Source organism: Gopherus flavomarginatus, chromosome 2 (assembly GCF_025201925.1).
Source record: "Gopherus flavomarginatus isolate rGopFla2 chromosome 2, rGopFla2.mat.asm, whole genome shotgun sequence".
Taxonomy (NCBI): domain Eukaryota; kingdom Metazoa; phylum Chordata; order Testudines; family Testudinidae; genus Gopherus; species Gopherus flavomarginatus.
In genome coordinates, this window is record NC_066618.1 from 207,126,446 (window position 1) to 207,140,501 (window position 14,056).

Below are 14,056 nucleotides of genomic sequence, written 5' to 3' on the forward strand. Positions count from 1 at the left end.
ACAACCTAGTATACTCAATTTGTGATCTCCTGCTAGGTAATGTTAATTTCCTTTTGCATAATTGATCATTTCAAAGAGTATAGCCAGCTCTACAGTTGGCACTTTCTTGACCTTTTAAAGTACACCTATCCAATGTCCATGGATATCTGGGTATACACTTGTAACAGGGCCACATGCATCTTTAAGGGCTAGGAGTTAGCCAGTCCTCTTCAATTTTTCAGATCCAGCTGGGAAGGAGGTCAGGTGATGCCTATAACTGGTTGAGAACTCAGCTGCAGGTGGGAGATTGAAGGGAAGGGTATGTCCTTTCAGGCTGAGAGGGACAAGGGGAAAAGCCTCTGGGAGCTATTGCCCATGATGGGTAGAGGAACTGCTTTTTGTTTTGATATTTTGCTTAAGTTTTATGTTGAAAAATAAAACACTGCCCTGAAAAAGATGCAGGCATGGCTGTGAGGCTTCCAGATCAGCAGCTTACATGTAGTGGAGAGTGGGGGGCAGCTGATTGGCCCTGGAACTAAGGCAACAAGCAGCCCAAAGCCAGACTGGTCGCACTGACACACCACCTTTCTCAGCACTAAGTCACTTAGTACCTTGCCTTGAATTCTTCAGTCCAAGGAGTCACTATGTTGTATAGGGCATTTTTAATTTATTAAAGATAAATTAGTACAGATTTAATATGGATAAAACTAAGTAGACAATTTTAGTTTATAACATAAGTACAGTTATTTGTCTAATTAATTTTTTAAAGTCTGACTCCCTGAAATCAACTTAATAAATATTGTAATCTTATTAGAAGTGATGGATGTTGGGACAAAATTAAATTTTTCTAGAGTATTTCTAAAGTTCTTTAAGTACTGAGTAGTACTTTGGCTCAAACAGCATTTTGGGAGAGGGAAGGATAGAAACAGGAGGTTCCTGAAACTTTTAGAGTTTGGGTTTTCTGATTTTTTTTTTCTTTTAGCCTTTCCCTGGAGCTCTTCCAAGTACTTGAAATAAATCAGTTTTATGGAATGTAAGGCATATGAGTTAGTTTGTACACATGCTTCCTTTTTACTATCTTTAATATTTTTATATTCAAATCATAGGATGGATAAGCTTACACAAGTTCTGCAGTGCTGTGCATGAATTTCACATAAACGTTGTGTGTGATCATTCTGGGACAAATTGGTAAAGGATTCCTGAATACATTGCTAGTGACCTTTGGTTCTCAGTTCACTTGATGTCAATATAGCACTGACTCCTGAAAACAGTCTTCTTAAGAGGATACTTGTCATTTGTATTTAGATTTGCTGTTAAATGTCTGAAGTCAAATATCAGTGTCAACGTTTACCATACAAAAGAGAAGAATATGATTAAATTTTTATTTATTATGAATAGATTCTGCTCCCGGCACGTAAGTATTATACATTTAGTACAGAATAACACTTCAAAGACCCATAAGATTTTTGCTGTTAGCAGCAACTGTTCACAGTTGATGAAAACAGGACAGCCCTATTTTCAAATGACTTTCCATCCCCATTCTACCTCTTGTACAACATTTCATAGAAGACAAGTTTTGTTTATTTAACCAAATCTAGTGATCTCTGTATTTAAACTTCTAGGCCAAAATTCTAAAACTGGATGCCTAAAATTAGCCTCCTATATAAAAGTGGCATTATTTTCAGAGGTGCTGATCTTCCTCAGTTCCCACTGAAGTCAATGGAAGCTGAAGGAAACTCATCACCTCTGAGAATCAAGCTACTTTTTTTCTCTCTCTATTTTTTGAAGAAAGGAGGATGGAGATTAAATATGGATATACAAGACTAATTTTAAAAATCCATATTTGAGAATTTTGATGTAGATTAGTGTGTGTAAGACAGAATTTCTTTATTCATTGATCTCTTCCTCATCATCTTCAAATGTTTCCTCTCCATCATTTGCCGTAGCTTCTTGGTACTGCTGGTACTCCGAAACCAGGTCATTCATGTTGCTTTCTGCTTCTGTAAATTCCATCTCATCCATCCCTTCTCCTGTAAACCAATGGAGGAAAGCCTTTCTCCTGAACATGGCAGAGAACTGCTCAGAGATCCTTTTGAAGAGCTCTTGAATAGCTGTGCTGTTGCCAATGAAGGTGGAGGCCATCTTGAGGCCACGGGGTGGGATGTCACAAACTGCCACTTTGACATTATTTGGGATCCATTCCACAAAGTAGCTGCTGTTCTTGTTTTGGATGGCCAGCATCTGCTCATCAACCTCTTTCATGGACATGGGACCTCGGAATACTGTTGCCACTGTTAAGTATCGTCCATGTCTTGGGTCACAGGCTGCCATCATGTTTTTGGCATCAAACATCTGTTGAGTGAGCTCTGGAACAGTGAGTGCTCGGTATTGCTGACTGCCTCGGGCTGTCAAAGGAGCAAACCCTGGCATGAAAAAGTGAAGGCGTGGGAATGGCACCATATTTACTGCCAGTTTTCGAAGGTCAGCATTTAGCTGGCCTGGAAAACGCAATGATGTAGTTACTCCACTCATTGTAGCGGACACCAAATGGTTTAAATCTCCATACGTCGGGGTGGTGAGCTTCAGGGTGCGGAAACAAATGTCATACAAAGCTTCATTATCAATGCAGTAGGTTTCATCTGTGTTTTCAACCAGCTGGTGGACTGAGAGTGTAGCATTATAAGGCTCCACCACTGTGTCAGAGACTTTTGGAGAGGGCATGACACTAAATGTATTCATTATCCTATCAGGATATTCTTCTCGGATTTTGCTGATGAGTAGTGTTCCCATGCCAGAACCTGTTCCTCCTCCAAGGGAATGAGTGAGCTGAAATCCTTGCAAGCAATCACAGTGTTCACATTCTTTTCTTACAACATCAAGCACTGAATCTACCAGCTCTGCTCCTTCTGTATAGTGTCCTTTGGCCCAGTTATTTCCTGCACCTGTTTGTCCTGAAATAATGTAGGATAAAGGAAGAAAATATTACTGATAGAGTTTGACGGTTGGAGGCTTGATGATCTCAAATCACATACAATGAATTGTTTTACATTTGTGAGCTAGTAAACCATACTCTCTGGTCTTCCTTACAAATATGTACAGAAGAATTACTAGTGGGATTTTTTTTGACAATGAGCACACAAAAACATATTGTTAATTAAGTTAGCTGTGATTTCTGACAGACACTGAAGAGGAAATCAGGTTTTCCAAATATTAACTGAACTTTATCTTTAGTTACTAAGTTTAGTTGAATTTACTTCCTGACTTTCTCTCAGCTTGGATAGTGAAAATTGGCTAGTCTGTTTCATGGTCATGTCTAATAATTTCAACTTTTTAGTTCCCATTGCTGAACAATATTTGAATTGTAGCCTCCGCAGAGGGAATGGTATTCTTTTAAAAATAAGCTGTTTCCACTGAAAGATTTAAAAATAATAATGAATGCATTGCTTTATACTTCCCTAAATGCTTTAAAACCTAAATTCCTTTTAATGTCCTAATCTGGTGTGAATCTTGTAATTTTAATGTATATTTTGTGATCTTTAGCACAAAGGTGCCAGATTAAAAAACTCAGAAACCGAACCTCTCTATAGATCCACAGAAGAGTTGTAGCAATGGGCAGTTTTAAAGCAAGTTTCACATGTTGCTTTGCCCATTGTGCCTCATCCAGGCATCCCTGATGTGGACGGCCCAATTCTAGGCATAAGAGACTGTGTTTCAGTTTCCATGCCCATTAATTTATTTTTCATGGCCTTGTGCCTGCATCTTGTATCAGCACTGACTCCAGTGCAAAGTGAGTGCAAAACACAGCTATCCTCATCTGGCAGTGGGGATGGGGGAGTTGATCGACACCCCTCACTCGTGATCTTTAGGCGTATGTGTGGCACCTTTTCACACAGGACTGGAGACTGAGTCTACCCCAATCTCACCCAGCAACGATGGCTCCTGTCCTGCAGGGCTGAGCCTGGCTTCCCATTCCAGGCATTGTGACATGGCACATGGGGTCGCAGGGTGCTGTGACCCCATATGTCATGTAGGGTTGACAATCCTCCAGGATTGCCCTGGAGTTTCCAGGAATTAAAAATTAATCTTTCATTAAAGATTGTTATGTGATGAAACCTCCAGGAATATGTCCAACCAAAATTGGCAACCCTAGTGCCATGTCACAATGCTATTCTCTCACATTTGGCTTGGCTGCACCTCTGGAGGAGTAGCCCTGACAAGCCTGAGTGATGCTTCAACCCAGGCACCGTGTGGCAATGCCTGGAGTGGGGAGCCAGGTCCAGCCTCACAGGACAGGAGTGACTGCTGCTGGGTGAGCATGGGGCAGACTGATTGTCCAAACCTCACCCCTCCTCTGGGTCTCCCCTCTGCAGCACCACGCAGGGATTAGGGTTGCAGTGCCAGGGCAGGGGGTGCACTATGGGTGGTCAGTGCCAGCTCGGTGGGACAAAGAAGAGGAGTGTATTCATCAATACATTGCCTCCTTGCTTGCAAAACATGGCTCTACCACCATCTGGTAGTATTTTACACACAGGTTTCTCACTTTACACTGGTGTAAATGACTGTGTGAGATGCAGAATTAGGCCCTAGATTTTAAAATTGCAGCACTTCATAGAGAACTGGAGGTTTGAGCTTCACTTTGAAGAAACTTTCTTGTTTTGTTAAGCTACTTTAAGAAAATTTGAGTTAAAATGTTTAATTTTGTCTTATGTTACTGGTAGCTTTCGTTTCTATTCAGTGAATTTTGTCTCTGTATTTTGCCTTCTCCAAAACGGGTCTAGAAATAAAGTTGACTCTTTGCTTTAGAGGCTTTTAATACCCCTAATCCAGTTTATTCCATAAACACAAAGCTAGCATCTGTTCACATTTAAAAGCTCGCTTTTTATAAAGAATATGATGCATACGCCACCAAATCATAGACACAAATCTTTTAAATTAAAGTATGTTAGTGTTTCATGTGGTTGCTGGTTTCAAGCAGGGAATACAATTTCATTCAAGGATGAAGCTGACCTTCTGAAACTGGATTTTATGCCAAGATACAATGCTATATTTAACTTGATGTAACCAAAACTATGCGTCTTTACTTAAGTGACTGGCCTGAATCACGATGTTGGTGTGAACAGGGGCCAAAGGTCTGATCTTGCAAGTTACTGAAAATGTCTAGCAGGTACTGAGTGCCCTCAATTTTCATTAATTTCAGTAGGAGCTGAGGGCATTCAGCACCTCTCATTGCTGCTCAGCAACCTATAAGATTGGGCCTCCAACTTTTCCTCAGCTTATATTTTCTCTCTCCATGCCACATTGTCCCCTCCCATTACAATATGGATGCTATGGGAGCCCCTTCCCTGTGTTGTTCTATTAACTGGATAATAAAAGATGTTAACAGAGGACCAGGTGTTTATGCTCCTCTTACTACTTTAATGAATAGTCCCATGAACTCAGTGGGACTAGTTTTATTATTAAATGCTACTCAGCACGACTAATGGCTGCAGAATCAGACCCAGCTTCCATCTTTCACAGCTCTGCCCCACTCCTTTTCACCATCTATCCACTGTCCATGACCAGTTTTAAGCCCCAGTCCATGTGCTGTGATGCGCTGCCAAACCATTGGGTCAGCTAAACTGCTGGTTTTGGTATTGTTTAAATATCTTGTAACTTCACCATACCAATTTCGGTTTCCTTGTTCCATTACTGGTTAGCTAAGACATTGTTTTATACACTGTTATAGCTTCCTCTCTCTTGAGAATGTGGGAAGTTCTGTATTTCCTGTCCAGCTGTGCAGACTGCAAAACAATATCCTCCCAGCACTGAATAAGATAAAAATTGTCCTTGCTCTGCTTGCACTAACCACCCCCTGTGCATACTGCAGCCCATCAGGCAGCATCTAACAAACAGATACTACTGTGCTGTGTAGTTTGTCGGATCCTAACAAAAGATTCTAAGTTTAGTATCTTTCTCTGAAAATTGTCCCGGTAGCAGAATATGGCTCAGAGATGGGAATAGTGATAAAACATGAACGGAAGCAAAACACAAGTAGATAAATTGATGGGGAATGAAGCAGAAAAAGGCAAATTGCTCAGGAAAGGTAGGTGCATGTGATTTGTTCAGTACAAAGAAATTAAGTAGCAAAGATTATACTTATTTTCCCTCCTTTTATGTAGATCGTTATGGGTATCTTTTGACCTTAGGAACACTTATTTTACCTCACTGAGTCAATAAATCTGTAACAATGCAGAGATATGATCTCATCCTGCTCACCAATAGGAGACTTTTTTTTTAGCTTTGAGTTAAATAATGCAAACAAATGCATGATTTTTTCATTTAATTTTGTAATTTTAATCCTGTAAACAAATCCAAGGCAACGAAAACTGGTCTCATAAAGGATGGATAGAGGGAACAAACATAACCTACTATAAAATAAACATCTGACAGAAGGCTGTATATTTTTAACCTGCAATTGTCTGAAGACAGTACTAAATCACAGAAGGAAAAACAAAAAAGGCTCAAGTTGTAAGAAAACATTACTTAATGTTTTACTTAATATATACACATTGGAGTTGACCAGTGTACAAATTGCTCTCTCTTGTGATAGATTATTAAATCTGGGGACTTTAGAAGATATTTTGTTGTATTTGAACATTCTGAATGATCAGTTTCACATTTTCATTAGATTCAATAAGTTGTTATAGCTTACGACACTACGATGCAAAAATTTGCAGTTTATTAGGCTCAAGTAGATGCCCATCAGTTTACTCATACAGACTGTGGTAAACTATACTTTACCACCAAACACAATTGTGTTAGATCCTACTGGTCAAACACAGCCTACTATCAACGTTGTGGAACAATTTCCACTGTAAGACCCAGTTTTCAGTTGCTTATAACTTTGCCAAATTGTAACTGTTTGGGCTGAAATTTTCCATACTGGATGTCTGCCCCAGGCTGAATTATTTTTGCAACATTTCAGCCAACATTGTACAGCCATTTCTGAGAATGAGGCTAGGGGAAAATACATTATTTTGCCCATGTTAAAAAAAATTCTTGTGATCTTTTCTTTGAACAGCTCTAGTGCTCCCATGCTTTGACTGTGGGGTGGCCTTTGTCTCAGGATTTCACTTTTTGCTATCCTCATGAAACTCTGCCCACATTTGGCCAGGGTATAAGCCTTTGAAAAAAGTCAGTTTGCATATGCTCAGAGATTTATTTAATTTTTAGCAGCTAAAATATCTGAAAATTCCATCCTCACTGAACATGCTCAAGTCTCTCTCAGCTCCTAGTACTGACCATACTGTGCATGTGTCATCTCCAGAGAGCAAATGAGCATGTTCCAGCCCTGTGGTGTAACCCTCCCTGTAATGAGCATATTCCAGCCCTGTGCTGTAACTCCCCCAGGCACAGTGGGAGCAGGCATCAGAACTGATAGGGCACTTGTCTCTCCTGTGCACACGCAGGTACTTGTGCACTCTCACACCCCCACTGGCAGCTTGGAGGAGGACACTGATTCAAACACGAAGGGGACTAACACTGGACTAGGGAGAGGGAAAGGAATAGATTGGAACAAGGAGCCTGTTGAAACTGGGACTGCGAGGGGGGGAGAGAGGGACTGACTGGGACCTGGGGGGAGTGGCTAAACTGGGATTTACACTGGTTGGGCAGAGAGGCTAGGACTAGTTTGAGAAGGAGACCAGGAGCTGGGGAAGGAGGTGAGGAGACAGGAGACAGTGAGGGGAAATGGGGCGGGGAGGGCTGGGGGCTAGTTGGCTGGGGGATGATAACACTGAGATTAGATAAGGAACTTGGGGGAGGTCCGGTGACCGGGACTGGCTGGACAAGGAGACTGGGACTAAGAACCAGCGGGGGGAGAGGAGAAAGAGCTACCAACAAGGTGGTGTGGGGGGCAGGGAACTGGGAATGGTTAGTCAAAGAGACTGAAGCAAGGAGAAGGAGAGAGATTTACTGGAGAGAAGAGGATTGAGATTGGATGAGGAACCTGGGAAGGGAAATTAGTCTTCTCATCCCAGTCCAATGCTATAACCAGCAAACTTGCTGCCTCATATGAACGAGGAATTATTTTCCTTGTGCTTATTCATATTTTAGGCCAATAAGCTTGTTAATGTAAACTTTTACTCCCACTGACTTCAGTGGAAATTTTGGGTGTGCAAGGAATGCAGGATCAGGCCCAACATGCACAGAGAAATCTAAGGCATTTGATGCACTTTAACTGATCTACTCTTGCATTTTGATGTGCTACAGCTATAAGTTCTGATTAAAAAAAAAAAAAAGCAAAAAGCTGAGTTTAGGAACAAACCTCTCCCTATAACCATGGGTCTGAGATACAGCAAATACAGAATCACCAGCCTCTGCCACAGAATCCTTTGTGAGATATAAGATAATAAATAAAGAGATGGGGGGGGGGCCTTTATTGACTTTTGACACGGTAGTTTTCCCTTTCCATTTCCGTTCTAAGGCACCCATTCACCAGATTTGTAGGACAGTGCCTGATGCTGGCATTAGGCCCAGCATGGGACACCAACTAATCACATGCTTTTAGCTCATTGTTAGTTTAGCAGGAAGAGTGTATAATGTGGTAGAGGGCTGTTCAAGAAGTTTTTAATTTATTTTGCTGTGTTTTGAGATGGTTCCAAGCCGCAGAGTTCTGATTCAGACTTTTCAGAAGTGTAGGTGACTTCATTTTCATGGGTTTGGTTTGGCCCACTATTGAAAAAGGGAGCAGTTGTGAAGTCTGGGTTCAGAAACAAAGTTTTCCAAAGTTTCAGGTTGTTTGGATCTGTGGTTTTGGTTCAGACCCACCTCTGCTTACTATAATTTAAAAGCATTTTAGAGGAACACACACTCCCTTTACCTCAATTGCCAGGAAGTTTAATGTCTGGAAAGGGAATGGGGATACTGTTACAAAAGCAGTTAAACATTTAAAGGTCTTTGAAAGTGTATAGCTTATTCCCCTGCTCGGTTGCAAAGTTTGGAGGTTTGTTTCGTTTCCTGCTACCAGCCTAATATTTATCTTTCCCATGCTTATGTTTGACACCTTCCGTATGTTGACACAGCACACCAATTTGTATGTTGCAGCCTAACAATAATTTGGGGAATGGTTTTGTGGTTAAGGCATAGAGCTGAGAACTAGGAGATAGTGGTTCTAGTGATAGGTCTGCCTGGACTCTTAACTTACAGATGCTTGAGTTTCCTCATCTGTAAAATGGGTGTGATAATACTCTTTAACTTGAAAGGGGGTATTGTGAGGTTTAATTCACTAGTGTTTCCAAGTGCTTGGTGAATCTCGGATGGAAGGTGCTACAGAAATATAAAGTTGAAAACATTCTTACTCGATGGAATCTCCCTGTTTGCTTTCAGAGTGACAGTTCTGTTTGGTTTTGAGATGGTTTCTTATTTTACTAGAAAAAAAACGACTACACCAGCATGCAGTTGCACGTAATCTGCTTTGCACACAGTTTTTCTTCCATTTCTGACTATACTGCTCACTAACCTACTGAAAAAGTAAGAAATTCCATGGTCAGTGAAGAATTTAATGCCCATGGAATTTATATAAAACTATGGCTCCAACTAATAGTGGAATTTGTGAGAGAGAGCAGTTCCCTTTTTCCCCCTGCAGAATTTCCCTTTTAATAGAAGTATAGGAACCCTGTAAGTTCAATTAATGTAGCACAATTTAGAGTATCAGAAAGTCATGGGAAACTTTTAGTATGTTTGTGTAATTCAGAAAATTGTCAATGTAATTAATAGTGCAATGTTTGACCCTCTTTTGGATTTTTGTTTTGGTTTGGTTTTTTTGGACAGCTGATATTTGGATAATTGAACTGTACTGTTCAGCTACCAAACTTATTTTTTACTAACGGCTGCTTACAGCTGTTTAAATTAAAAAATGTAAGTTCTTCTGTCCCCTCTACCCCAAAGTACATTTTGACAGTTAATTTCTTGGTAATTGAGCACATGTTTTAAAAGGAAAACATGATATCCACATACCAAAGATGAAATTATCAGGTCGAAACAGTTGACCAAACGGACCAGATCTCACACTGTCCATGGTTCCTGGCTCCAAGTCCACTAAGACTGCTCTGGGTACATATTTCTGTGCTACAATAAAAATTAAAGACATCCTTAGTATACTGAAATAGGCTAAGTTCCTTCTATTATATTTCTTAATATATGAACAAATTATATGTCATAGTATGTAACATTCTTAGCTTGCTCATGTATCTTGATACAACTTGTATTCCTATATAGGTGTCTCAAACATTATAGGAAAAAATCACTTCTGGTTTAGCAGCTGACTTAAAATTCTTTGTTTTTTTGCCATTCATCTATCTAAATTACGTTTTAAAAACTGTTCTTCTACCAGTTGATATCCATATTTGCAATTATCTGGGAAAATATAGGTTACATGTTCTTGGTGAACAGTTTATCATATATTACATGAGTAGAGGATCTTTTATTCAAATAATCCCCAGATATTTTATAAATGTAAAGAACCACTTGCATCCACCACTGAAATGGAGCCACTTCTGGGAGGTGGAAAACAGCAGCTGTTTAACAGCACACACCACCACTACACAGTACAACAGTTAATAACAGGAAGTGAAAAATGTTTTACCCAATTGTAACTGTAGGGGGAATTTAGGTAGAAAGAATTACCCGATCTGAAATTTGTCCAGAACAATACGCTCCCACAATTTGCAAAAAGTGCCAGGGATCTTGAATGTGCACAAGTGATCCAGATATCGGTTTTACAACCCATAGGGAGGAAACCTCTTCAGCAGCACAGTGCCCACTAACCCCATACTGGGGTATTGATTCCCAGCATTCGGGGAACACTGCCATCTTAGGCCATGTCTACATCTAAAATTTTGCAGCGCTGGTTGTTACAGCTGTATTAGTACAGCTGTATAGGGCCAGCGCTGCAGAGTGGCCACACTTACAGCAACCAGCGCTGCAAGTGGTGTTAGATGTGGCCACACTGCAGCGCTGTTGGGCGGCTTCAAGGGAGGTTCGGGGAACGCGAGAGCAAACCACGGGGAAGCTGGTCTCCTTTCCCGGTTTGCTCTCTCGTTCCCCGAACCCCCGAGCAAGCAGGTCTCCTTCCCTGCGGTTTGCAGGGTGGTTCGGCGAACGCGAGAGCAAACCGGGAAAGGAGACCAGCTTCGCCGCGGTTTGCTCTCGCGTTCCCCGAACAAGCAGGTCTCCTTCCATGCGGTTTGCAGGGTGGTTCGGGGAACGCGAGAGCAAACCGCGGCGAAGCTGTTCTCCTTCCCCGGTTTGCTCTCGCGTTCGCCGAACCACCCAGCAAACCGCAGGGAAGGAGACCTGCTTGCTCGGGGGTTCGGGGAACGCGAGAGCAAACCGGGAAAGGAGACCAGCTTCGCCGCGGTTTGCTCTCGCGTTCCCGGAACCCCCCTGCAAACCGCAGGGAAGGAGACCTGCTTGTTCGGGGAACGCGAGAGCAAACCGGGGAAGGAGACCAGCTTCGCCGCGGTTTGCTCTCGCGTTCCCGGAACCCCCCTGCAAACCGCAGGGAAGGAGACCTGCTTGCTCGGGGTTCGGGGAACGCGAGAGCAAACCGGGGAAGGAGACCAGCTTCACCGCGGTTTGCTCTCGCGTTCACCGAACCACCCTGCAAACCGCAGGGAAGGAGACCTGCTTGCTCGGGGTTCGGGGAACGCGAGAGCAAACCGGGGAAGGAGACCAGCTTGATTACCAGAGGCTTCCTCAGGTATGCTGGGATACCTGCTTATTCCACGGAGGTCAAGAAAAGCGCTGGTAAGTGTCTATACTTGATTACCAGCGCTGGATCACCAGCGCTGGATCCTCTACACCCGAGACAAAACGGGAGTACGGCCAGCGCTGCAAACAGGGAGTTGCAGCGCTGGTGGTGCCCTGCAGATGTGTACACCTCCTAAGTTGCAGCGCTGTAACTCCCTCACCAGCGCTGCAACTTTCTGATGTAGACAAGCCCCAAGTGAGTCACCACCACTTCCCATACCTCCTGAGGCCTAACCTTTCTTAGATTTCTAACTCATAGTCAGTGTACTCTGGGGACAAGCTCATATTATAAACTGCTTAGTGGTGTCAGATGATCACGTTTACATGACTTAATCATATATTCACAAGCAAAAACTCCTAGCAAACAAAAAATAAATTCAGAGCTGTTTGCACCATTTCCTTCCTGCTGCCTAGAGAGAGGGAATCACAGCAGAAGTTGGGATGGGTGGTTGATTGGAAGACAATGCATACATGTCTAATCAAGTTTTGTAGCTGAAGCTATGAGTAAACCTTTGCTTTCTTCATCATTTTAACAGGCCTCCTCTCCCAGTTAGGGAATATCACTCTCCTCGCCCCTCCTAACCTCCTCCGGCGGCGGCAGCACACTTACAGGATGATTCATTATAGTAGACATTGATTCTCTCCAGCTGCAGTGCTGAGTCACCAGCGTAGCCTCCTGTTGGGTCGATGCCATGTTCATCACTGATCACTTCCCAAAACTTAGGGAGGAACAGAAAAAGAGAGAGAAACTTGGTTAAAGGAAGACGTGAGCAGATCTGTTCTCACCAAAAAAAACCCCAGCCCTGTGTTCCTTCTTTTACCAACGTCAAAATAATCCAAACCCACCCACATTGGGCAGGGACTGGGAAGCCCTTGGAGGCATGCCTTGCCTTAACAGCTGCCGGATTCTTGGCATGTCTGAGAGCTGCTTCTCTGAGCCCCGCCCTGCCCCTGACCTGACCAGCAGAAAGGAGATGGGGTGGGGTTGGAGAGAGACAAAAGCCTGGCAGCAGATCTGCCCCAGGATTTAAAACCAAACACAATCAACGGTTAACATCACAAACTGTTTGCAGGGCTGTTTTACTGGTTGTTGCTGCTTTTCTTTCTTTGATCCACTACTCCATTTTTTTTAATTTAAATTTAATTTTTTTTTTTTGGCTATTGCTTGTAGTTTTTCAAAAGCCTTTTATGGTCACATGAAGGAGACAACTTTTGCTAGTTTTCCAGCTCTCTGGTCTGTATGCACTGACCCCAAGAGAAGTCAGAGTCCAAACTTTTTGTTGTGAGAAAAACACTCCCTCTAAAGGGCCATAGATATCAGAGGAAAATCTACTCATCCCAGAATTTCGCAAGATAAAAACATCCTAAGGCAATGACTCGCTTTGCAGAACTTTTCGTTGTGCTGCTGAAGGACTTAAAAAGGAGCTGTGGTACCATTGTACAACAAAACACATCATCTTCAAAAACAACTACATTTCCTTACATGCAGTTCTTAGGAAATAATAAGTGAGGATACTATTTAGAGGAGGAAAAGATCTCTTACCTTAGTTCCAATTTGGTTTCCACACTGGCCAGCCTGGATGTGGACTATTTCCCTCATTGTGATACTTAACAAGTCTCTCTCTCACTCGCACTCACAGACTCTTTGCAGAGTTCAGCTATGTGCAGTGCGTCTCTGGCTCAATGAGTGTTTTATTGGCTCTTGGACTGTGATCTTCCCTCCCAGCTCAGCTCACTGTGCAACTTTACTGCAAAAATAGCCAGCTCAGGCTGAGCAACTGGCTTTGGCCAGCCTCCACTGGGGCTGGAGCTCTGTGTGAATGGCACTTCATCTCATCTTTCATTTCTGGTCCAGAATGATGTCAAGAGGCCAAGAGTGGAACAGGCTAACATTAACCATTTGGGAGCTTGCATTTTCCATATTCAAAAGTGTCTATTTATAATAGACAAGATAAATAAAATACCAAAGTAACAATAATTTATGGACATAATCATCACATCAAAATTGAACACAAGCGACTGTACTTTACTAAGAGCAGGTTAAATAGCTTTTTCCCCCCAAGTTTGGTGGCTGCATTTTCATAATACTTTTTTTAAATGTTAGCATTAGATAAGTAGGGAAATAATTAATTGCTCTTGCATTGTGTGATTAGTATCTTAGCACATACCTGCATGTTTGACATTTACAATAGAAGTCCCAAATATTTCTCGCATGGAGTCAGTTCACTCCTACACAAACCCACATTTTGCTTTTAATCTTGACAATAGTTTGCAGCTATCAGGTTAG

General features: G+C 42.2%; 1 protein-coding gene across 2 annotated transcripts; it reads right to left on the bottom strand.

The window, feature by feature from the left end:
- Positions 1 to 1,372: 1,372 nt before the first annotated feature.
- On the bottom strand, positions 1,373 to 13,489 carry TUBB6 (tubulin beta 6 class V). Of its 2 annotated transcripts, XM_050942165.1 has the most exons (4): positions 13,313 to 13,489; positions 12,380 to 12,488; positions 9,976 to 10,086; positions 1,373 to 2,930 (listed from the first exon to the last, which is right to left on the bottom strand). In XM_050942165.1, exons 1-4 carry the CDS (start codon positions 13,367 to 13,369, stop codon positions 1,867 to 1,869), a joined length of 1,341 nt encoding a protein of 446 aa, XP_050798122.1. In that variant the 5' UTR covers positions 13,370 to 13,489; the 3' UTR covers positions 1,373 to 1,866. The 2 variants fall into 2 exon arrangements, with proteins under 2 accessions (XP_050798122.1, XP_050798123.1); XM_050942166.1 differs by lacking the exons at positions 9,976 to 10,086; positions 13,313 to 13,489 and having other exon boundaries at positions 12,380 to 12,478.
- Between the last annotated feature and the right edge of the window lie 567 nt (positions 13,490 to 14,056).